This window comes from Chaetodon auriga, chromosome 21 (assembly GCF_051107435.1).
Source record: "Chaetodon auriga isolate fChaAug3 chromosome 21, fChaAug3.hap1, whole genome shotgun sequence".
In the NCBI taxonomy this organism is placed as follows: Eukaryota; Metazoa; Chordata; class Actinopteri; order Chaetodontiformes; family Chaetodontidae; genus Chaetodon; species Chaetodon auriga.
In genome coordinates this window covers 9,158,917-9,179,435 of record NC_135094.1, presented here as the reverse complement: position 1 = coordinate 9,179,435, position 20,519 = coordinate 9,158,917, and the positions used below count along the sequence as shown (strand labels likewise).

Below are 20,519 nucleotides of genomic sequence, written 5' to 3'. Positions count from 1 at the left end.
GTTCTCTCTCTGCTCTTGCTCCATGTCGATGAAGGGTGTGGCTGTCTGACATGAGCAGAAGGTTCCCTTGAATGGAATTAAAGGCAAATCCTTGGAGCCTGTGATGAGGTCGTGATACAGGCTCTGGATGGACTCCCTCATGGGGTCCTTGTTCGTGGTGCTCAGCAGAGGGTCCCTCAGGTTGATGTGTATCAGCTGAAGGACTCGTCCTGGTCGAGGCAGAGCAGCTGAATGGAAAGTCAAGAAAAGGAAAACTTCAGTCACATGAGTCAGGATGACATGACATGACATGACTCATTAAAGGCCAAATTAACAAGTCTAATTAGAAGTGCCTTGATGACTTTCACAGGTCACATTATCTGACACAGAAGAACAGAAAGACTCACAGCAGGACTTATTGTGAAAAACCTTTTTTGCTATTATTCATGTTGTTCAGACCCAGCATGAATCATGTGGGGACTTTACAGCACAACATGAATACAAAGTTTTGAATCCTATCCAACTTCTGTTCTGTCATACAGTTCATGACTCCTCACTCTCCTCTTGACAGCACTTTGTAAGAAATTTCAGTAGAAGACATGACTACACAGACCCCAAAGTCCCAAAAAATGATGTTTTGATGTTGTTGTGAGCACAAGGACAAGCTCGGTGTAGGTAATCCCTGATGACTTTGTACACGTCAAAGTTATGACGGTTATATGGTAACTTTTCTTCTTAACCTACCTCTAACTTCAACACCACTGGTCTGCCTCTCTGACGACATGAAACCCAAACAGTTCATTCAGACATGCTTTAAAACGCCGAACACGATCCCACTTAAGGTCTGAACTTGATGCTGGAACGGATATATCTCAACCCAGCGTCAACGATGAAAGCACGCTAACTCTACCACCCACTGACAAACTACAGGCCCAGCTTGACCGCACTGACGTCAGACGTCTGTCTCTGGCTCGTTCCAGAATCCGACGTCGTCTCCATGGCGCGTGCAACATATACAACTTTTAACGTTTTTTAAAAAATGTCCCGGTCGCCATAACTATATAACTATAGTCAGCAGCAGGTATTTCTCACACCGATAGCAGAGGCCATTTTTTTTCTCGCAGCAACAGCTCCTTTCTTACTTCCTGTTGTCCGGAGTTGAACAGATTTTCTCCTAATTAAAAAATTCACTTCCAACAATTTTGCGCAGTTGAAGAGTTTCCACACGCTCAGCTCCGTCAGTTACCAGGTGCAACACGACTTCAGAATTGTGGCCTCGGCTTTTATAGGGGCAGCTAAAGACGTCAATCACCATGACAACCAGCGAGGCCTTCAGGCGTGCAGCTCAAACCGCAATTAATCGATAGAAAACGTTTAACGTTTGATCATCAGTTTGTCCTGGTGGGAACACCACCAAATGCTTTCACTTTCATTATCAACTATGGTGCCTCTGTGTCTCCTCACTTTACACATTTTGAAAAATGTCTACGTCTAACAGTTGTTTTAAGTGGCACAAAACATGGAATGCAGGAATTAAGACATAAAAAACTTCCTCATGTTTTAAGATCTGGTTGCACAAACCAGGAAACACTTTCTTAATGTCAGTTTCTTCTTACAGGAGGAAAAGAAATTTGATATTTGATAGGCTGGAAAGCCTCAGATAGATTATGGATTGAATGAACTGTAACATCCAGGTGAGTCATTCAACATGACTCCTCACTGCTCAGCAACACAAGATCAAGAGGAAGATCTTTATCAAGATGTTCACGTTTCCTCTCTTTTTCCTGTAGGTTCATTTTGAGGAGTGAACCACAGACAGAAATAAAGACAGAAATAAACACTTATTTGAACACCTACAGGCGACTTGGACATCAGTGTACTGCTCAGTATGAGCCCCTCTGTGGATGCTTTAGCAGGTCACCACGCTTGAGCAGGATAAAATGCACGTGCTGCCTTCATGGTGCATACATTCAGCATCAAAACAATACTAATCTTTGAATTTCATGTCTGGATGACCCAGTGAGAATGATCAACATCTAAATGATAAGATTTAAAACATGCATTAAAAAAAAAAAATCCCCACAATGTAAATTAAAAATCTGCAAATGAATTCAAAACAGAGGAACAAATCTAACCAATCATGTGAGGGTTGTGGTTACACTTGTAGCTCCACCCAGCATGTAGTGGGGGCACCTTTCAGGTGTATCCAGGTGTGGTCACCCTGTATAAATTCATGTGTATTTGATAAACAGCTGAAACACTTGCGACACATAAACGCAGACAGGTGACTTCTCTGTTAAACTCAACAGACCTTGTGACAATGGCTAACCCGCTTGGAGGATTCGGTGAGACAATTCATGTTGTGGACATTCAGAAGATGTGTGATCAGGTGAGATTCAGTCCACCTTCATTCTTCATGACCCTCACATACATAAATCTGTGGTCGGCATTTCAGTTTGGATTTGCTTCACAATTTTTTTCATTCAAACAGGTGAAGCCAGAAGTGGAAGAAAGGGCTCAGATCAAATATGTGGAATTCAAAGCAGTTAAATACAGGCGTCAGTTGGTGCATGGAGAAAACTTCCTCATCAAGGTAATCAATCTTGTGATATTATTTATTTGAGAAACAACTCAGAAAGCCTCAGATATGTTATGAACTGAATGATCTGTGACATCCAGGTGAGTCATTCAACATGACTCCTCACTGCTCAAAAACACAAGATCAAGAGGAAGATCTTTATCAAGATGTTCACATTTCCTCTCTTTTCCTGCAGGTTCATGTTGGAGGAGTGAACTACATTCATCTGTTGGTCTTCAGGGCATTTGACCATGACGAAGGAGGTGTTAAGCTGACTGGTGTACAGCAACACAAAACCAAGGAGGACCCCCTCGAACCTTTCAACAACTAAATACTTTCAGGCTGCAGTCTCGTATAAAAATGCTGTTTCTTTATTCTGAAATGATTCTCCACAATGTTGCTTTATAAAGCAGAAATTCTGATACTGAATGTATTAAGATCAATATATTTGGTGTTTTTAAGTTGAATGCACCATTTTGCAAAGGAATAATAAAGAAAGCATGAAAAGTCTTCATATATTTCTTGAGTTTTGCTTCATTTTACTCTTCAGTTTGAATCTATGGCAAATGGAAATGTTCATAAGAAATTCAGCTTTTAATGCGATTCAGACAGGTTTGGTTAGATTAATCAGGCTCACCAATAATGTGGCACCACCTCCAGTTCAGCACTACAAATTCAAAATGAAATCGTCAAACCATCAACATGCTTTTATATTTATCCGAGCTCTTACTCATCAGAGAGTACCAGGAGTTAAACACCACGTCTGGCCGAGGCTGATCAATAAACCTGATTTTGGCTCTGTTTCTGTTTTGCTGATAACAACTGCCTGGGAATGGGACCAGAATAAAAATACACATCTTTGAATCACCTTCACAACAATTGGACATTGTGAGTTTATGATGAGATAAGCCTTCATTTATGAGCAGGGGAGAAATTCTGCAGAAAGAACAGGTCATCTATCCACGAGGCTAAAGGACAGGATGTGTGCGAAGCAGACGACTCAGCATCAGCCCCTCTGTGGATGGTAGTTTCACCATCTTAGCGTGTTAGCATGATAATATTTGATAATTAGCTCTAAACACCACATCCAGCCGAGGCTGATGGGAACGTCTCTACGTCTGAAAGCTTGCTACGAGTTTGCAAAAAAGCATTGAAATGAAAGCAGATTTTATCTCTGATTCTGATTTGCTGATAACATCTGCCTGGGAATAAAAATACACACCTTAAAAACAATTGGACATTGTTACTTTGATGTCTGATGAAATAAGACTTAATTTATGAGCAGCAGAGAAATTCTGGAGAAAGAGCAGGTCATCCAAAAAGCCCTGAAATCAAAGCAGATTTTATCTCTGGTTCTGATTTTCTGATAACATCTGCCTGCTGAAACAATGACAGTGAGAGCAGTCAGTGGGAAAACATCAGAATGTGAATGACACAATAGTGTACTAACAGTTTTGGGGTAGCGCCAAAGGGTAAACTGGAATTTGATCAACACTGAGCACAATCATGTGGGCTGTGGTTGCACATTTACTGTAGCTCTGAAATTTGTTTTTGGAACCGTGAAATGTTTTTACATGAAAAATAACTTCAATGATTATCAGTAGACTTGCCATTTAATTTAATGGCAATCAACTATTTGCTTCATCAACTAATGGCTGCAGCCACACTTACATACTGTATATTGTCCTGTAGATTAATTTCAAACAAAACATCACATTTTCTAAGCTTGTTGTAAAGCTGTCAGATAAATGTAGTGCAGCAAAAAGTGCAACATTTCTCTCTGATATACAGTGAAGTAGAAGGAGAGAGTGGCTTGAACAGGAAGAGCTTGAGTAAATGTACTCAGTTACATTCCACCACTGAACTGAAGAATCCTTTGACGTTTGACAAACTGTAATTAAAATGTGCAATGCAAAGGCTTCCTGAGCTCTGATTACACAAACCAGGAAACACTTTCTTAATGCCAGTTTCTTCTTACAGGAGGAAAAGAAATTTGATATTTGATAGGCTGACATACTCATTAGACTAAAAATGAATGCAGAGAATGTAATGTAACGAGGAAGTGCACTGACGCTGACTGAAGTCTTGTTTCCCTCCTGACAGCTGAAGCCTCATACAAACTGCTCTGCTCCTTCATCTTGGAATTATTAGACAGTATAGATAATATTCCTTTATAATGATGCGGTTGTGTGTGGTAACTGGTGAGGAATCAGATATTCAGTGTTGAGAGGGAGGAAGCTGAATGCTTCATTTTGAATGAAGCAACAGAAAATTTTGATGTTCAGATGATCAGAAATCTTGTTTTTTTTTTTTTTTTATCACATCAAACATCATTTTGGTTTATTTGAAAGTGGTAAAAATGCAGTTTGGGTTGTGAAGGAATGACTTTGTTGAGACGCTTGAGCAGGATAAAATGCACGTGCTGCCTTCATGGTGCACACATTCAGCATCAAAACAATACTAATCTTTGAATTTCATGTCTGGATGACCCAGTGAGAATGATCAACATCTAAATGATAAGATTTAAAACATGCATTTAAAAAAAAAAAAATCCCCACAATGTAAATTAGAAATCTTCAAATGAATTCAAAACAGAGGAACAAATCTAACCAATCATGTGAGGGTTGTGGTTACACTTGTAGCTCCACCCAGCATGTAGTGGGGGCACCTTTCAGGTGTGTCCAGGTGTGGTCACTCTGTATAAATTCATGTGTATTTGATGAACAGCTGAAACACTTGAGACACATAAACGCAGACAGGTGACTTCTCTGTTAACCTCAACACACCTTGTGAAAATGGCTTACCCGCTTGGAGCATTCGGTGAGACGAGGGAGGCCACGGAGGAAATTCAGAGGATTTGTGATCAGGTGAGCTTCAGTCCACCTTCATTCTTCATGACCCTCACATACATAAATCTGTGGTTGGCATTTCAGTCTGGATTTACATCACAGTTTATTTCATTCACACAGGTGAAGCCGCAAGTGGAAGAAAGGACTCACAAGAAATATGTGGAATTCAAAGCAGTCAAATTCGCGGAGTGGATCAACCCTCATTATGGGGTCACATTTAACTTCCTCATCAAGGTAATTAATATTGCGATATTATTTATTTGAGAAACAAGTCAGAAAGCCTCAGATATCTTATGAACTGTGACATCCAGGTGAGCCATTCAACATTATCCATCACTGTTCAACAACCCTCCCTTTTTCCTGCAGGTTCATGTTGGAGAAGGGAACTACATTCATCTGTTCGTCTTCAAACCTCTTGGAGGACATGTTGAGCTGAGTGGTGTACAGCAGCACAAAACCAAGGAGGACCCCCTCGTACCTTTCAAGAATTAAATACTTACAGGCTGCAGTCTCATATGAAAATGCTCTGCTTCTTTATTCTGAAATGATTCTCCACAATGTTGCTTCATAATGCAGATTCTGAATGTATTAACACATAGAGGTCAAGATATTTGGTGTTGAATGCATCAGTTTCTAAAGAAATAATAAAGAAAGCATGAAAAAGTCTGTATATATGTCTTGTGATTGTTGTACACAGCATTTCACCTTCTTTTGTGAAGTCTGAGTTCGAGAACAGATGCTGTCTTGGCTGGCAGAAATGGTTACAAATAACTTAAAAATGTAAATGAATCTATTTTATGCGTGGATAAAGATTTTTAAACCTCACTGTGATCAAATAATGTGATTCAAAATCCTTCTGGTGTTGTGGGATCTCATCACACGGACCAGGAAACATTTTCTTCCTCTCCGTGACTTCTGACAGGAGGAGGAAAACATATTTCATACATCTTTGTGAGGTTCAAAAAGGAGTGGGGAGGATTACACTCACAGTACAAGGAAATACACTGAAAATGTGTGTCAGCTCTCCTGAATTAAACAGGAGTAAAAACATTCAGGGTCTGCAGACGTGCTAACAGCTCTGTGAGGCTGATGCTAATGTCAGCCTGCTAACATGCTTACACTGACAAGGCCAATATTTGCTAATTATCAATAAACTGAAGTAAAGCTTAGGTTGATGGGAATGTCATTAGTTTTTGCAGCTACTTCTAAACCAAAGAATTGGAGAAATGCGCATTGATCTAATGATGGTGAAAATATTCCAACTGCCTTTACTGAGGTATGAACATCTGTTCCAAATGTCATGATGCCAAATGTCAGTGACAATCCATCCAACCTGTTGTCACAGACGGACCCTTGATCAAGGCCAGTTTAGCATCATTTTTCAATGTACAGTGTAATCCAATAGACCCCTGTGGACAACAACAAGCACCGCTACCACCGGTCCTTCATTCCATCTGCTGCCAGACTGTTCAATTCCACCACTGTTTCATGTAGCACTGCGTTTACATGCCTTCTGTTTGCACTGCTGTGCGATTTATCTTAGAAATCTTGGTATTACCTCCATGAAATATCTATGCAATATTACATATTTTCATTTCGTATTGAGCCTATATATATTTTTTCCAGTGTTACATATATATTTATCAATGGTGCAGTAGTACAAAACACTGTACTTAATTATCCACACCTCCCAATGTGCAATGTCAAAACTTTTTCCATTAGCAATATTATTTTTTTATACTCCTTTTTGTATAGAATGTACATATATATCTTGATTTTTTATTTTGTGTTTTTTATTCTCTTCTATTTCTCCTTTTATCTATTCCTGCTACTATTGCTTACTGTCTGTAACACCCTAATTTCCGCAATTTAACTCTTTCCTGGTGTAAAACTAGTTCTTTAATTTTGTTCAGACCGAATTTCGATCACACTACAGCACTGGGGCTGCACTTGTTAAAGTTACATCATCTGAGCAGTGATGCATAAAAAATTCAGCCTCAAAAAACAGAGATCCTCAAAAGACTCACAAATAATAACTCAAATCCCAGACGACGTGTGTCACTTGAAAATGTTTCATTGTCTTTTTAAAAAACACTTTTTGTACAATGTTTCCCATTCAAGAAGCACACAGGTGATTGTTTTACAGCTGTGGTAATGCAACACAAGAATCACAATGGAATATGAGGGTGTCGGACAGGAGGTCACGGTGGTCTGGATGGTGAACAGCCTGCAGCCAGGACTCAGCAGCAGGTCACAGTTTCAGCTCCAGGTCTGGATTTGAACCTCGATTAAAGCAGCTCCTCTCTTCAGGCAGAGCTTCAGTTCACCTTCGGAGGTGTGTAGTGGATTCTGCACCTTTCCTTGAAAATCTGGACAAAGAAAAGCAGGAATAAGTAACTTAAGATAACAACAGATCATTTATGTGTGATTATAAGTCATTATGGACAAATTACTGATAATAGTGAGCATACCTTCAGACTTCTATCATTGACAACTTCTTCAACATTCAGCTCGGATTGCATAAGCTTTAACTGGAAACAAGGAAGCCAAAAAAAAAAAAAGCATTACATGATGTACTATTTTCACTCAAAGTATGATGAAAGAATAAGTATAAAAATATATCATAACACCATTTCTGAGGAAATAATTTAATTTGTGAGGACTATCTGCACGACTGGGGTTAAGTGAGAAAACGTGTTTGTGATTTCTGTGAACTGAATCTAATATTCTCCAAATTAGTCCAGATGTGTTCGAGCTGCAGATGGACCGACTTGGCTGGGTGTTTGGAGCCCTCTAGTGTTAGAAGCAGGCCTTACATTCGTCTGCTCCTTTCTGAGCTGTTTGATGAGCGCCAGGTTTCCGCTGTCTTTTGCTCTTTCTTCACGCAGTCGTCCCACCACCTCAGATGTTTGGGCTATACAGGACTTGATAGCTTTGTCTCTGCTCAGATGGGCCTCCATCAGCTGTGGAATGCATGAGGTCATTGCTGGAGAGCAACTGCTACAGTATATGAAAAGGCTAGGAGGTAACACTTTGGAAGTTTTACCACAGCCCAAAACACAGAGACATTTATTTAGTCATGGCCGTCACACTCACAGATTCATAGAGTTGTTTGCATGTTTGTGTCGCATCCACTTTCCCTGAGAAGGAGACGGTGGGCACAGTGGTGTTCAGGGCATGGACGATGCGGTCATCTATAGTGCGCATCACCTTTAGCACCTCCTGAGGAACACACAATGGGGCAAATGGACATTTTGCAGTTTCGGTTCAACTACAACCATAAAAGCAACGATTTGAAGGTTACAAAAACCAAAAACCTTATACTGAAGTACATTTTTAACTAATGTGTGATCATCAGTGCACTGCCTGGCATCTCACTAAACCATTTTCCACATCGTTGTATTAAGAAACTCACTTGTTTTCAATGAAAATGCTTAACATGAAGCACTGCCGCTGGAGACCCCTCATTAACAAGAGTTGTGGGCAAAGTAGGCCAGTTTAGCTGGCAGCTGGTTGCAAGTTTCAGGCATCTAAAGTGACGCTAATTGACTGTAAGTTCAACAGATGAGGTACCACATGTATGCAGCTGGTGACATGTGACTGTGACTTTTAAACCACACATGCATGCTGCACTTTTTCAGTCCTCCTGATCCAGTTTTGCTCCTTGAACTCTTGTGGAGTACCAAGTGTGAGCACTAGTCATCAGCAGGGTCACTCATTCACTGGCTTACATAGAAAATAAACAAGACAACACGTGAACTACCAAAAAGTTGTGATTCGGGTAGCTGCCATCCCCTGACAAATTAGCATGGATTGATTAAGCCTTCATTAAAATTACCTGAAACATTGAGAAGTCCTCACAGTTTAAAGTTCCATCGGGCGCCGCCATAGTGGACTGCTGGGTCCTCTCCAGACCCAGCGCGGGGCGTTTGTTCAAGAGAGTGCCTGAGTGAAATGCAGATCGATAAAGCTAAATATATGACCACATATTTTCGCACTTTCACTTGTAACGTTCGTATCTCGGAAAAACTTAAAAGTTAGGATCTGTATTTACATAAAGTCCCACGATCAACTAATTAGATACAGAACAGTTACATAACTTGTGATGAAATGCTTTGGTGTTGTGTCAAATCTTTTCCCCATCAATTTCCTTTTCCCCCTCACTTTTCCCTACGATTAAATGCTATCCAGTAATATATGTGGGACCTAGCTATAACAAAACCACAACTCCACGTAAAATATAACTCCAACCACGGAGGATAAACACTAATCGAGAAGTAAACAGGATTATTTTTGATCAGGCAAACAACACAGGCTGCCGTGCTTCTGTGACGAGGTCCTGTCGGACAGTTAGCGAAGGCTTATCTAGTTGACTTTCAGCAGCTGACGGGTGGTCCGATGTGTTGCTGCTGAGTTTAATGGCTTGATAGACACGCTGCGCCTTATTTACATAAATAGAGAACATGAATTTCGTCAGATCTCGTCTTTCCATTGGCAACTTTATTGGTTCGTATGATTAAATTTCTCTAAGTTCTGTGTTGCTGTCGAATAATAAGTGACGGGCATAGTCTGTATTTGTAATTTGCTCCTTAAATAAGCATCTTTTTAGTTAGGAACTTTTGGTATTGGTAATTTATATTTGTGTATGAGATGCTTTTTTTTTTTTATATATATAACTTGTGCTTCTGTTTTTATGCACCTATAAAATGCGTGTGACGTGGGACAGGCAACCTGTGTTATGGTGACAGCCAAGTTACGGTTCCTGTATTGTGAAATTTGTTTCGTGTACAGGATTAATCATCACATAAAACAGCCCCAGCTAAAATACTTTGACCTAGCAAACCTTTTTGTTTTATTACCATACGACATTTTTAGGTTTTGCTAACCTGACACACCTCCGTTGTTACGGAGGAAGTCATCACGTTGGCTCTGCCCTTAAGATTGTACGATGTTATGATGCTTTTCTTTGTCTTTTCAAGCAAATTCAGGAAGTCGCACTGGGCTTTAGGAAACTGAGATGGGCATTTGTCTCAATTTTCTTACATTACTTGTACCTGTACAATACTTGTCAGGTTAACCAATATGTTGAGTAATTCTGGTCTCCTCCTGGATCCAATGCACTCATGTTTTCTGCTTTTTTATATGTCTCTCAACAGGCCAGAGGTGCAGACAGGCCACTGAAACATGGAGCCGCAGAGGGATGTGCAGTAAACCACAGGAGGGCAAAGCCGAGCCAGCAGCTCCGGCACACGGTAGAGTTTTGGATCTCAGGCAACCAGCTACCGGCAACCTTTTATTCTTTGTCTCATACATGCATGACACCACAAAGCAAGATCAAGTTCAACCACAGAAATTCACCATCACTCATTTGCTCTTTTCACCTGCAATCCATAATACTGGAAGTCTGATGGCTCAGACCAACCTGGTCTGCAGTTATTACATAAGTTACATCTAAATTGAGAGTTTTCCAAGTAGTTGTATTTCTCAAAACAAGTCACAGAGATGAAATGTTCTGAGGACGTCATAGGTCGCTTGTTGTTGCCATAATGAGTGTGTTAAGGTTTTCGTTAGTCCCAAAGGGAGGAAGGACACAGGAAGTGGGATCAAAGTCTGGGGTGATGGAGCGAATGACTGGGGCTTGTGAAACTGAACTTCTCTGCATTCCCTGTTTTTTGTTCAAGATGTGGATTTGTGGACTTAAAACTCTGTTTGTTTGTTCTCTCATACAGCACCTCGCCCCAGTTTCAAAGTTCCAGGCTACAGACCCTCAGACTTGGACAAGAAGTTTCTGCTATGGTCTGGACGCTTTAAGACCGTGGAGCAGATACCAGAGTTTGTGTCGTAAGTAGCCTCTTCCTGTTTATACCAGACCTCCCAGCACACTTGCATCTGATTGGCTCTTTGCGTGATTTAGTTAAGATACATTATAAGAACAGGGCTAACCCTAACCCTAAGTGGATGAGCGTTGGTGCTGCTGTGGTAAGCTGATGTTCCAAGACGGCTGCAGTTGAAACAAGGCGTCTGTCTGTGGCTTGAGGTAATTAATGTGGTTCCTGACATCAGGGTGGCTATCGTATCTGATCTGCTGCTGCTCTGATCAAAGACCTGATTGTCACGCAGACAAACTGCAGACCTCCTGCACTCACAATGAACCAAAGCTCAGAAGGAAAATTTGTATGATTAGAAGAAGAGGAAGAAGAAGAAGATTAATGTTGACATAAGAGATAGAGAGAAGAATGGTGTCATATGAAGGCACATGCATTCTTGTTTTACCACAGGTTTGAGATGATTGATGCTGCCAGAAACAAAGTCAGAGTGAAAGCCTGCTATGTGATGATGGCCGCCACAATAGGGGCCTGTCTGGTGATGGTCATCCTGGGCAAAAGGGTGAGTGACAATAGATGACCACATTATGTTTGCATGCATTGTTTTTCTCCAACACCTGTTACAAAATCACAATTAAATGGCTCGCAACAATGTGAAAGAGGAGTTTTTGTCTCTGCATAAACTAACCATTTCACTCTACACATATATTTCAGGGTGAATACAGATATCATGTGGAACATCTGACATCTTTCAGACCTTATCCGTAATTTGTCTCATTGTGTCGCAGGCTGCAGCCAGGAACGAGTCCCTGACAAGTCAAAACATGGAGAAGAAAGCTAGATGGCGGGAGGAAGCACGGAAAGAGAGAGAAGCTGCTGCTGCTCTAGCTGAGAAGGCTCAGTGATGGAGGACAGCTAATCCCTACGCAAACACATTGTTTTCCCCAAACATTGGGCTAATAGTGTCCCACAACTTTTGAGCTCTCCACTCCCATCCCGCAGAGCAACAGCAAGAAATCACAACAGTTAATACTTTTGACCTGAACCGTATTGATTATTTGCATCATTTTTATCTTTTCAGTGAATGTATTGAAGTTATAAAATGGCACGTTTCACTAAAAATATTTGTGGCGGTAGCGTTTGGGCACCACAGGAGAGTGGAAGTATGATGGAACCTGGCTCTGAAATGGAGGTTTTAGGATTTTTTGTAAAAAATTCTTTGCATTTACTACACAGCACAATAATGATTTTCAGATCTGTTTAACAGATGCACCAATTTTAATTTCCCACTGGGGTGAATAAAGTGTTTCTAGTAAACCTTCAACACATACCTCTTAATCTCTGAAATATAAATGCCTTAGGTCACCCTCCTTTTTACATTTGCCTCAGAGGCAAAGGTCTTTTGTGTTTATCCGCCTCGTGAAGACAGTTCAGCCCTCAAGGACTTCTAATGATCTCCAGTCTTCTTAACAGGACATCAAGAAGTAAATCAGGCATGATTCATCTGTACAATGGTCTGACCTGCCCTGATACTAATGTTAATTAGGCTTGTTTGTTCACGGCTGATGTGACATCTATGTTTGTATATAGTGAACACCAAAAAATATGAAATCAATAAAGTGATGCTTCTTGAGAATTTCTGTCTGATTTAATGACCTGATCCTCAACTCTAAAGCCAAAAGTCATTTTTCACTATTTATGGACTAAATGACTGAGAAATACTTTGAAGGTTAATTGATAGGAAAATAAGCATTAGGTGTGACCTTAAACAGAGGTTCATCAACTACGTTCATCCTGAATACGAACTACAATGAAACTGATTCACTTACACTGTGTTTCATGAAACAGCTTTTATGCAAATGGCATACCGGGACAGCTGCACAAACTCAGTACAACAAACAGTAATTAACATGTAGAGCTGGTCATCTCTTGCAGAGATTTTTGACAAAAGTAAGCAATGTAAAGAGGACTTGGTAACAAACATTCAGTTCTGCTAACTAAGGTGATCACCAGTATTTTCAAGTTTTAATCTGGATTTCTGTTGAAATTATCTGGAAGGATTTCTGTATACTAAAGATTATGGCACCATCAGCAACATGACGGATGCTAACCCCAACAACAACAACAAAAAAAAAGTTTAAAAAGAAAAAGGACTAACATCAGACCCAATAGCTGATCTACGTGCCGATGATTTGGCATGATCAGATTGGGAAGTACTACCTGAACATGTGTTGGAAAGTCGTGTTTTAGACTGCTCAAAGCCAATTTTCCAAAAGACTCTCATTAACTTTGTCACAATAAAGTTCTTCTAGCTTTGATGAGGCAGCATGATAAACTGATTGTAATTAGTGTGCTAACAGTTTCAGTCCACAATCTGCTAGAGTCCCTTTGTGGGATGGGTAAACAGTGAAGTTCGTTGTAATCCTTGTCATACCAGAAGGGGACCGAGGATTCAGACCATATCTCTTTACACCTCACTTCCTGAGGAGGGAAGCGCCATGTCATCAACCAATTAAATAGTTAATGTAAAAACTACGGTATATTGTCGAAGAGCAGGCGTCAGTCCTGAACTAAAGTGCTGCAAATAAAATGAAATTATGGTAAGGTAATAAAAATCCCCACTGGTCTGCTGCTGGACAGATTCCAGAGTTAAATAGTCTATTTTGTCTTGTCCAAGTCTGTCCAATTGTCTCAGTGCCAGGGAAGACTCCAATTCCCATGGTTCCATGGGGTTATTCACATCACACCAGAGGCGGGAGGCAGTCTAAACTCTTCGGGATGAAGCCTGTGCAGGTGGAAAGTCCCGTTACTGGATAAAGGTATGCATGATATGAGATCCAGGAGGGACTGCAAGCCTGGTTTGTCACTGACAAGCTCCACCCCTCAGCGACACAGTCGAGTTCTTAATTTGTCCATCTGTGGTCACTCATCCAATGGCCGGAGAGAGGAGGTGAGAGAATTCAGCCTCCACTTTTGAGTCGATTAAGTGCCTTTCGTAGAGGTCAGTCGAGTCCTTGGGTTGGGACTGGCCACATGGCCCCGCTGTGGGCAGTTCAGTCCAAATGACCACAGTCTGATGTGGTCGACGTCTCATAGTCAGTCCAGTGTTTAGGTTAGATCATTCTTCTCTATGTGTGTGTGTTTGGGAAGGGGGGTAAAAATCACGTCCATGTTTGTCTGTCTTGCGAGTCATTAATGCTTCAATCAGACAAGCAGTGCAGTCCTACAAACTCCCGCTTAATCAGAGATGGGGATCCTACGGGAACATGGAGAGGTGCCTTTCATTTGGGATGAGTTGAGGAGAAAATCCAAAAACCAAGACCGGGGTGGTGTTACAGAGACGATCTGCTGTAGGAGACGCTGGGGCCTGGGCAGGTAGGTGGGCTTCAGGCGCAGAGGTGAGCTCAGCGCAAGACAGAATGATGAGTGAAACCTTCACAAACTGGCTGACAAGACTGCAGAACTTGACCCACGTTGGACGTACGCGCGCACACACACGTGCTCCCGTAATGTTACATATTTCATAATCATGATAATGATTAAATCAACCTCTCTGACAATGAGAAGGGAAAGGAGGAGGGGAGCCGAGGGTTGTCGTAACCCTTTATTGTGGCAGTGGGCAGAGAGTGAGAGAAATGAGCAGACGTGAGGATGAAGGTGGAGCACGGAGGGAGGGAGGCATTATAGCTGGAAGCCTTCCATCGGGGCCTCGCACTGCTGGAAGAGGAACTGCTGCTGCTGCAGATCGACGGCGGGGGCCAGAGACGGGTCCTCGTCTTCAGTGTTGAAGTAGCGCTCAATCAGGTCGAAGGCTTTCTGGTAGATTTCCTGGTTCTCGTGGCCCTGCAGGAACTCCAACTTGTCAAGACCTGAGAAGAAGGGAACGATTGGAATGATTAGTGCGTTGACAATTAACTGCCAGCAATTAAAATAACGGATTAACAGGTCATTTAAATATTGTGATATAATAGAAGTGTGAGCATTATCATTTTAACTGTGCACACTTACCGTAGGCCTCTTCAATGAGTGCACAGTAAGGGTTGATGCCTCCGCCCCTCTTGGCCTCCAGTTCTCCCAGTCGCAGGATGTTCTCCAGGCCATTTAGAGCCACCTGAACTATTTTGGAGTCCATAAGTGTGAGCAGGTCACAAAGAGGTTTTATACAGCTGAGTTCCACTAGGTGCCTGCAGGGGCAGAACACACACACACACACACAGGGACAGAACAGAGCTTTTATTACTCATTCAAAGCAAATACTTGCCTTTGGCTGAAAAGCAGATACAAAGCACAAATCCATAAACCACATCCGCATTAAAAGATAAGACTACACCACAGTCATTACTACACCAGCTAAAGAAAGGTCTCCCTTCTGCTTTGAAAGATTTCTACTGGTATAATTAAGAATAATAACTCATTTCCTATTGTTTACTTCACACTATCCAACCATCATTTTTCACAGCATGCAGTACTGTTTTTTTTTTTTTTTTTTTAAATGGAGCTTTTCTGCATTTATTCATTTTTGTAATACAAACTTTAGAGCCTTAAAGCCACCTTTAAATTCTGAAACAATTCCCTAAATAAGAAGCAACAGATGTGGGATGCCCTTTTGTGAGCATTAATTCTGATTTGGGGGAGCCAAATGCTCACACAATTATTTCTGCTCTTTAAACGTCATCCATTTGAGAGCAGCCAGCCACAGTTCAATGGATGTGAGACCTTAGATATCGTACTGTACACACTGGGCTGTATAATGTATGTTAAGCTGCATCAGCAGTCTTACCTAATTTGCTCTGCAGAGCCCCCAGAGGTGGCATTGGTGATGGCCCAGGCTGCCTCCTTTCTTGTGCGAAACTCTGCCACCTGCAGGATAGTGATGAGAGGAGGCAGCAGACCTGCATCTATCACCATCTGCAAAGAGGGAAAAAACACTCGATTAAATGAAGAAATGCTGATCAACTCTGTAAAAAAATAAATAAATAAAAAATGTCCAGATTATGTTGTGGGATGCCAAGCTGACACACAAACACACACACCTGTATTTGTGCTCGGTTCCCTGCAGTGATGTTGGAGATTGTCCAGCAGGCTTCCTTCTTGATGGACTCCTTGGGGCTACTCAGGAGGTGAAAAAGGGACTGCAGTGCTGAACAGTTCAAAATCACCTATGCAATCATACAAATTACACACAAAGTCAGAAATACTCATTTCTAAGTATTCAGTTACCTTCTGGACAAGTGTGTCTAAGTACAAGCTGACATTACCTGTGTCTGCAGATCATCTCCAGTGACTATGTTTCCAACAGCTCGCAGTGCAGGGGATACCACCTTATAATCAGAGTGCCTGGAGCAAAGCAGAATTGTAATGAATGATCGCTCAGATGTTGCTTCCAAAGCTCCAGACTGACATGAAAATGTTTCATGATGGCAGCAATATAACTTTTCCTTTCTGCTCTCTGCATCTTAATAGTGAGTTTATGGTATTTTCCACATGGAAATACAATAGGGACTTTGTGAAGTTTAGTGTACTATCTCCTGACTTTTACAGTTTCTCACAGCTAGTAATGCATTACTCAAACTCGAATATTGTCTGGGAATGTACACAGCACACCCACATCTGGACTGTCACACCCAATGTAGTGGTGACGGATGGTACACAAGGGACATTCAGATACCGTGAAACCATAGCTATTCTCCAACAATAAATATCTTAGTTGTGTAATCTTTCAGAGTTTAAGTACAAAGTATGTGTTCAAAGCCTTACATCAGTAACTCCACCAGCCTGCGACAGACTCCGGAGTCAATAACGGCCTGGATTTTGTCATTGGGACCATCAGACAGATAGGAGAGTGCCCAGCATGCATCAGCTAGGATGTCTGTGTCATTGACAAACAGCAGCCAAGACAGCACACTGAGACACGGCGACACCTGGGGGGGTGGGACAAAGAGATGTGGTGAGGTGTTAGTGTTGAGTTCAGTGCCAGTTTTCCAGGTTAGATAAAAGCAACTTCATAGAGCTTGTGACCTTGAAAAGTGAGATATCATGTACTTCGGCGAAGTGAGAGTTGCACTGTTTATCTGTACTGTGTGTTTATCTCGGTAAAATTACCTTAGTGAAGTCCGGAGGTGGGTTCTTTCCTCTGCAAAGGTTTGAGAGCGCCCACACTGCATTCCTCATCATCGTTAGACGATTTTGTTTGGCCAACAACCTGCAAAAAGGAGTTTCACCAAGCATGTTTTACCAAGGACACAGGCTCAGATTTGACTTTATTTTCAAGTGTAATAGGAAGATTTAGGAGGAAGACAATGTGACATGGAGTTGCTACTTACTGCACCAAGGAAGGCAGAATGTTGCAGTCTATGACAAAATCTCTGCATTCTGTGCTATCTCCTGCTATGTTCCCCAACGCCCACACTGCCTGAGGGGCAAAGAAAATATTCAGGTCAGTCAACAAACTAAATTGAAATGTACAATATTCAATGACAGGACTATGTTTATTCAGCCAGGCAGGTTAACTACATATATGCTGTTGTTTACACATAAATTATTATGGGGAAACATAATAAGAGAAGTGTTAGTGGGAGGACAATTGACTAACAGAGGGGAAGTGATGTATGCCTGAATCCTCCCTACCTGTTCCTGTACGTCTTCAAAATCCGAGCTAAGCATCTCAATGAAAATGGGCACAGCTCCGGCCTGGATCACCACCCGAGTCTGGTGGGATGTACCTGATGCAATGTTGGTCAACACCCACGCAGCCTCAAACTAAAACAAAAGATATCAATTTATTACATACTGATCACTCAGGTCATATATAAACTGTACCACACACAACACATACAGTATTTGACATGTATCACTAGTGCAGGAAGAGTTTATAACAAACAAGGACACTGCAAAAAAACTACAGCAGCTTTGGGCCTCCCCACCTTAGTCAGCTTGTGCACACCTGCAGCGTTACAAAGACACACTGAGGAAGCATACCTGCAATGTGCAGTTTTCTCTCCTCTTCAGGAACTCAACAAAGCGCTCCACCACCCCTGCAGTGGCAATGACTTCATCGATGGGTGGGTTGGGTTCTGTGTGAGACAAAAATATTATATAGCTATACTCATTTTGATAACAGATTGAATTAAGATATGATTAAATGTTCATTTCATAGGCAACCTGAATTTCACTAGAGGTGAAATAAGTATTTCACTGCAGCAACAGAGACAAGTTGGAGTGGCAGCTTTTGATAATGGTTTTGTTGAATTAAACTGCCTGTGTAACTGGTATTTTATTGTATAAAATATAGGCAGGAAACAAAATATAACATCCCATGCTGAGAGCATCAAATTGTCAAGTATTAGCAAAAAAAAACAAAAAAAAACAAAAAAAAAACATAAAAAAATACACAGGCAAGTGCCACTGTCGTGTTCAGAGGAGAACAATGTGCATTGGGAATAACAGCCATCTATGACACCCTTACCTTTAGAAAGGAGTTTCCTAAAGCGCTGAGTGCCTATTAGCTGCTGTTCAGGAGAACTTGAGAAAATCATCTGAGTCATATCTTCAGAGATCACCCCACCCTGTACAGCACAACGACACAAATTTGATAAGGCACAGATGTTGCATCCAACCTCATACATGTAGTGAATGTAGATGGATTGCAGGATTTTTTTTTTATTTTTTATTTTTTAATCAGGATCACCAACTGGTTTGATTAATGTTTCTCTTCTTACCATGAGTGGGTCCATGTTGTTAGCCTGGGACTCCAGGTAGCCGCTATCGGCCATCCCATCGTCCTCTGGAAGGCCATCATCCTCCACTGTGGCAACATTCCTCCTCTTAAAGAGCTGCAACAGGGTTATTTTGAAATATATCATTTTAGTGTTTCTTAATATATTTCCTCAGCATGGATTCAAGTTTACACTGTGACATTAGCAACACCGGCCTGGACATATCTTACTAAGCATTAAAGCTGTTTGTTTAAAAGTGATCTGTAAAGACTGGTCACATTGCCTTTAATTTACCAGAGGGGCTAGATTACTTCCTCAATAATGCCTATTATGTAAAACTCATCCTCTGCTGAGGAGGTCTAGATGACTTCCTCCACACTTTGTTCACCTGTTCATCCTTCTTCTGTTTGCGGAGCTGTAGGCCTTCCTCTTCCCTCCTTCTTCTCATTTCATCTGTGTTGAGGGACTTGTTCTTGTAGCTCTTGAGTCGTGCATTGTCCTTACCCTGACTCATTGTGTAGCCTAGGAAGATGCACAAATATGTTTTGTAGACAGATTTAGATAAGGTTTGGAGAAAATCTTTCAATCTTCACAATTTGGACCTGAATGCTGTACTGATAGATGACAAACTCCTGTTATACAACACCAATTGTCTGACAATGCATGTATGTATGTATCTTTAGCAAAGTATATTGGACTTGTTGTGAATACCCTTCATCGGATTTCTGCATGTGTCAAATATAAGGCTTACCTTGACAATCACTGACTGAGGTAGCTACGTTGGTATCGTAAAACTTCAGCTGTAGTTTACATAACTAAATAGGGCACCATTCCTCTCAGCAATCATAGTTCAACATATGGGGGCATCTAAGGATATTAGCTAGCTAGTTAGCTTTATGTGCCTTATCAGTACGTGACTTAAAAACAATGAAACATATCATTATTTAATTATCCAGCGTGCTATTTCCCCTTATCGATTCACAAACCAGCGAACCACAAAACAATATCAAATCGGTAAAGCAAAGGTACACGGTAAGGCTCCACTTAGTCAGCTATCTAGCTAATGTCATAACCGTTGTTAGCACAGTATAGCCTACCGCCGAAAGCTAGACAGCTGGCTAACGGCGGTTAGCTGAATTAGCTTTCTTTAGCTCTAAGAGGCAACCGTAACGTTAGCCAGCTCAAGCGACAGCTTAGTATTTTCCAAATATTGCTGACACGAAGACTTAAATTAGCTCCTGGTTATTAAGTGTTAGTATATAGAGACAACTAACTATATATAATTATTGTTAACTGACCTGTCAAATTGGGCTCTTAATCCCCTTATTCGCTAGGCCACCGTTTGTACAGCCGTCGCCGGTATGGTAGTGCGCATGCGTGGTATTATACGCATCCCTCCCCCTCCCACACACACACACACACAGCGTCCCCCGCACTCCACCCCACCCACGCGACGCCCCTGCTTTCTAAGTAACTAGAAAAAGCGCCTCCACCGTCCGTACACGGTAAAACATACCGTACACTTAATGTAAATGTAATGTCATGTCGTGGGGTAACACGTAGCCAGGATGGA

At 41.4% G+C, this 20,519-nt stretch overlaps 5 protein-coding genes across 5 annotated transcripts; 3 read left to right on the top strand and 2 right to left on the bottom strand.

Annotated features, from left to right (window-relative positions):
• Window positions 1-2,299: 2,299 nt before the first annotated feature.
• On the top strand, window positions 2,300-2,888 carry LOC143339915 (leukocyte cysteine proteinase inhibitor 1-like). The gene is made up of 3 exons (XM_076761470.1): window positions 2,300-2,368; window positions 2,471-2,572; window positions 2,754-2,888. Exons 1-3 carry the CDS (start codon window positions 2,300-2,302, stop codon window positions 2,886-2,888), a joined length of 306 nt encoding a protein of 101 aa, XP_076617585.1.
• Window positions 2,889-5,352: 2,464 nt separating this feature from the next.
• On the top strand, window positions 5,353-5,898 carry LOC143314453 (cystatin-A-like). Its single transcript, XM_076721475.1, has 3 exons — window positions 5,353-5,424; window positions 5,527-5,640; window positions 5,773-5,898. The coding sequence occupies exons 1-3, from the start codon at window positions 5,353-5,355 to the stop codon at window positions 5,896-5,898; spliced, it is 312 nt and encodes a 103-aa protein (XP_076577590.1).
• Window positions 5,899-7,463: 1,565 nt separating this feature from the next.
• mix23 (mitochondrial matrix import factor 23) lies at window positions 7,464-9,340 on the bottom strand. The gene is made up of 5 exons (XM_076761699.1): window positions 9,245-9,340; window positions 8,503-8,628; window positions 8,223-8,369; window positions 7,878-7,937; window positions 7,464-7,775 (listed from the first exon to the last, which is right to left on the bottom strand). Exons 1-5 carry the CDS (start codon window positions 9,293-9,295, stop codon window positions 7,725-7,727), a joined length of 435 nt encoding a protein of 144 aa, XP_076617814.1. The 5' UTR covers window positions 9,296-9,340; the 3' UTR covers window positions 7,464-7,724.
• Window positions 9,341-9,747: 407 nt separating this feature from the next.
• On the top strand, window positions 9,748-12,867 carry fam162a (family with sequence similarity 162 member A). Its single transcript, XM_076761285.1, has 5 exons — window positions 9,748-9,912; window positions 10,563-10,658; window positions 11,136-11,247; window positions 11,685-11,793; window positions 12,020-12,867. The coding sequence occupies exons 1-5, from the start codon at window positions 9,870-9,872 to the stop codon at window positions 12,134-12,136; spliced, it is 477 nt and encodes a 158-aa protein (XP_076617400.1). The 5' UTR covers window positions 9,748-9,869; the 3' UTR covers window positions 12,137-12,867.
• kpna1 (karyopherin alpha 1 (importin alpha 5)) lies at window positions 12,442-20,356 on the bottom strand. Its single transcript, XM_076761284.1, has 14 exons — window positions 20,245-20,356; window positions 19,335-19,468; window positions 18,950-19,063; window positions 18,697-18,796; window positions 18,210-18,304; window positions 17,859-17,990; window positions 17,555-17,643; window positions 17,334-17,433; window positions 16,989-17,152; window positions 16,490-16,568; window positions 16,265-16,390; window positions 16,012-16,139; window positions 15,240-15,415; window positions 12,442-15,100 (listed from the first exon to the last, which is right to left on the bottom strand). Exons 2-14 carry the CDS (start codon window positions 19,458-19,460, stop codon window positions 14,913-14,915), a joined length of 1,617 nt encoding a protein of 538 aa, XP_076617399.1. The 5' UTR covers window positions 19,461-19,468; window positions 20,245-20,356; the 3' UTR covers window positions 12,442-14,912.
• Window positions 20,357-20,519: the final 163 nt, after the last annotated feature.

Bases quoted from the DNA above. Each gene is read 5' to 3' on its own strand.
- kpna1 (XM_076761284.1), bottom strand. From the start codon at position 19,460: ATGAGTCAGGGTAAGGACAATGCACGACTCAAGAGCTACAAGAACAAG. The intron at 16,391-16,489 runs GTAATGTCAGCT...ATGATTGCATAG, and splicing joins GAGATGATCTGCAGACACAG to GTGATTTTGAACTGTTCAGC. The intron at 15,101-15,239 runs GTAAGTGTGCAC...CCTTCTTCTCAG, and splicing joins ACTCATTGAAGAGGCCTACG to GTCTTGACAAGTTGGAGTTC.
- LOC143339915 (XM_076761470.1), top strand. From the start codon at position 2,300: ATGGCTAACCCGCTTGGAGGATTCGGTGAGACAATTCATGTTGTGGAC. The intron at 2,369-2,470 runs GTGAGATTCAGT...TCATTCAAACAG, and splicing joins TTCAGAAGATGTGTGATCAG to GTGAAGCCAGAAGTGGAAGA. The intron at 2,573-2,753 runs GTAATCAATCTT...CTTTTCCTGCAG, and splicing joins GAGAAAACTTCCTCATCAAG to GTTCATGTTGGAGGAGTGAA.
- fam162a (XM_076761285.1), top strand. From the start codon at position 9,870: ATGAATTTCGTCAGATCTCGTCTTTCCATTGGCAACTTTATTG. The intron at 9,913-10,562 runs GTTCGTATGATT...GTCTCTCAACAG, and splicing joins TTCCATTGGCAACTTTATTG to GCCAGAGGTGCAGACAGGCC. The intron at 11,248-11,684 runs GTAAGTAGCCTC...GTTTTACCACAG, and splicing joins CAGATACCAGAGTTTGTGTC to GTTTGAGATGATTGATGCTG.
- LOC143314453 (XM_076721475.1), top strand. From the start codon at position 5,353: ATGGCTTACCCGCTTGGAGCATTCGGTGAGACGAGGGAGGCCACGGAG. The intron at 5,425-5,526 runs GTGAGCTTCAGT...TCATTCACACAG, and splicing joins TTCAGAGGATTTGTGATCAG to GTGAAGCCGCAAGTGGAAGA. The intron at 5,641-5,772 runs GTAATTAATATT...TTTTTCCTGCAG, and splicing joins CATTTAACTTCCTCATCAAG to GTTCATGTTGGAGAAGGGAA.
- mix23 (XM_076761699.1), bottom strand. From the start codon at position 9,295: ATGGCGGCGCCCGATGGAACTTTAAACTGTGAGGACTTCTCAATGTTT. The intron at 8,370-8,502 runs GTGAGTGTGACG...TGCATTCCACAG, and splicing joins GCAAACAACTCTATGAATCT to CTGATGGAGGCCCATCTGAG. The intron at 7,776-7,877 runs GTATGCTCACTA...TTCTTTGTCCAG, and splicing joins TCAATGATAGAAGTCTGAAG to ATTTTCAAGGAAAGGTGCAG.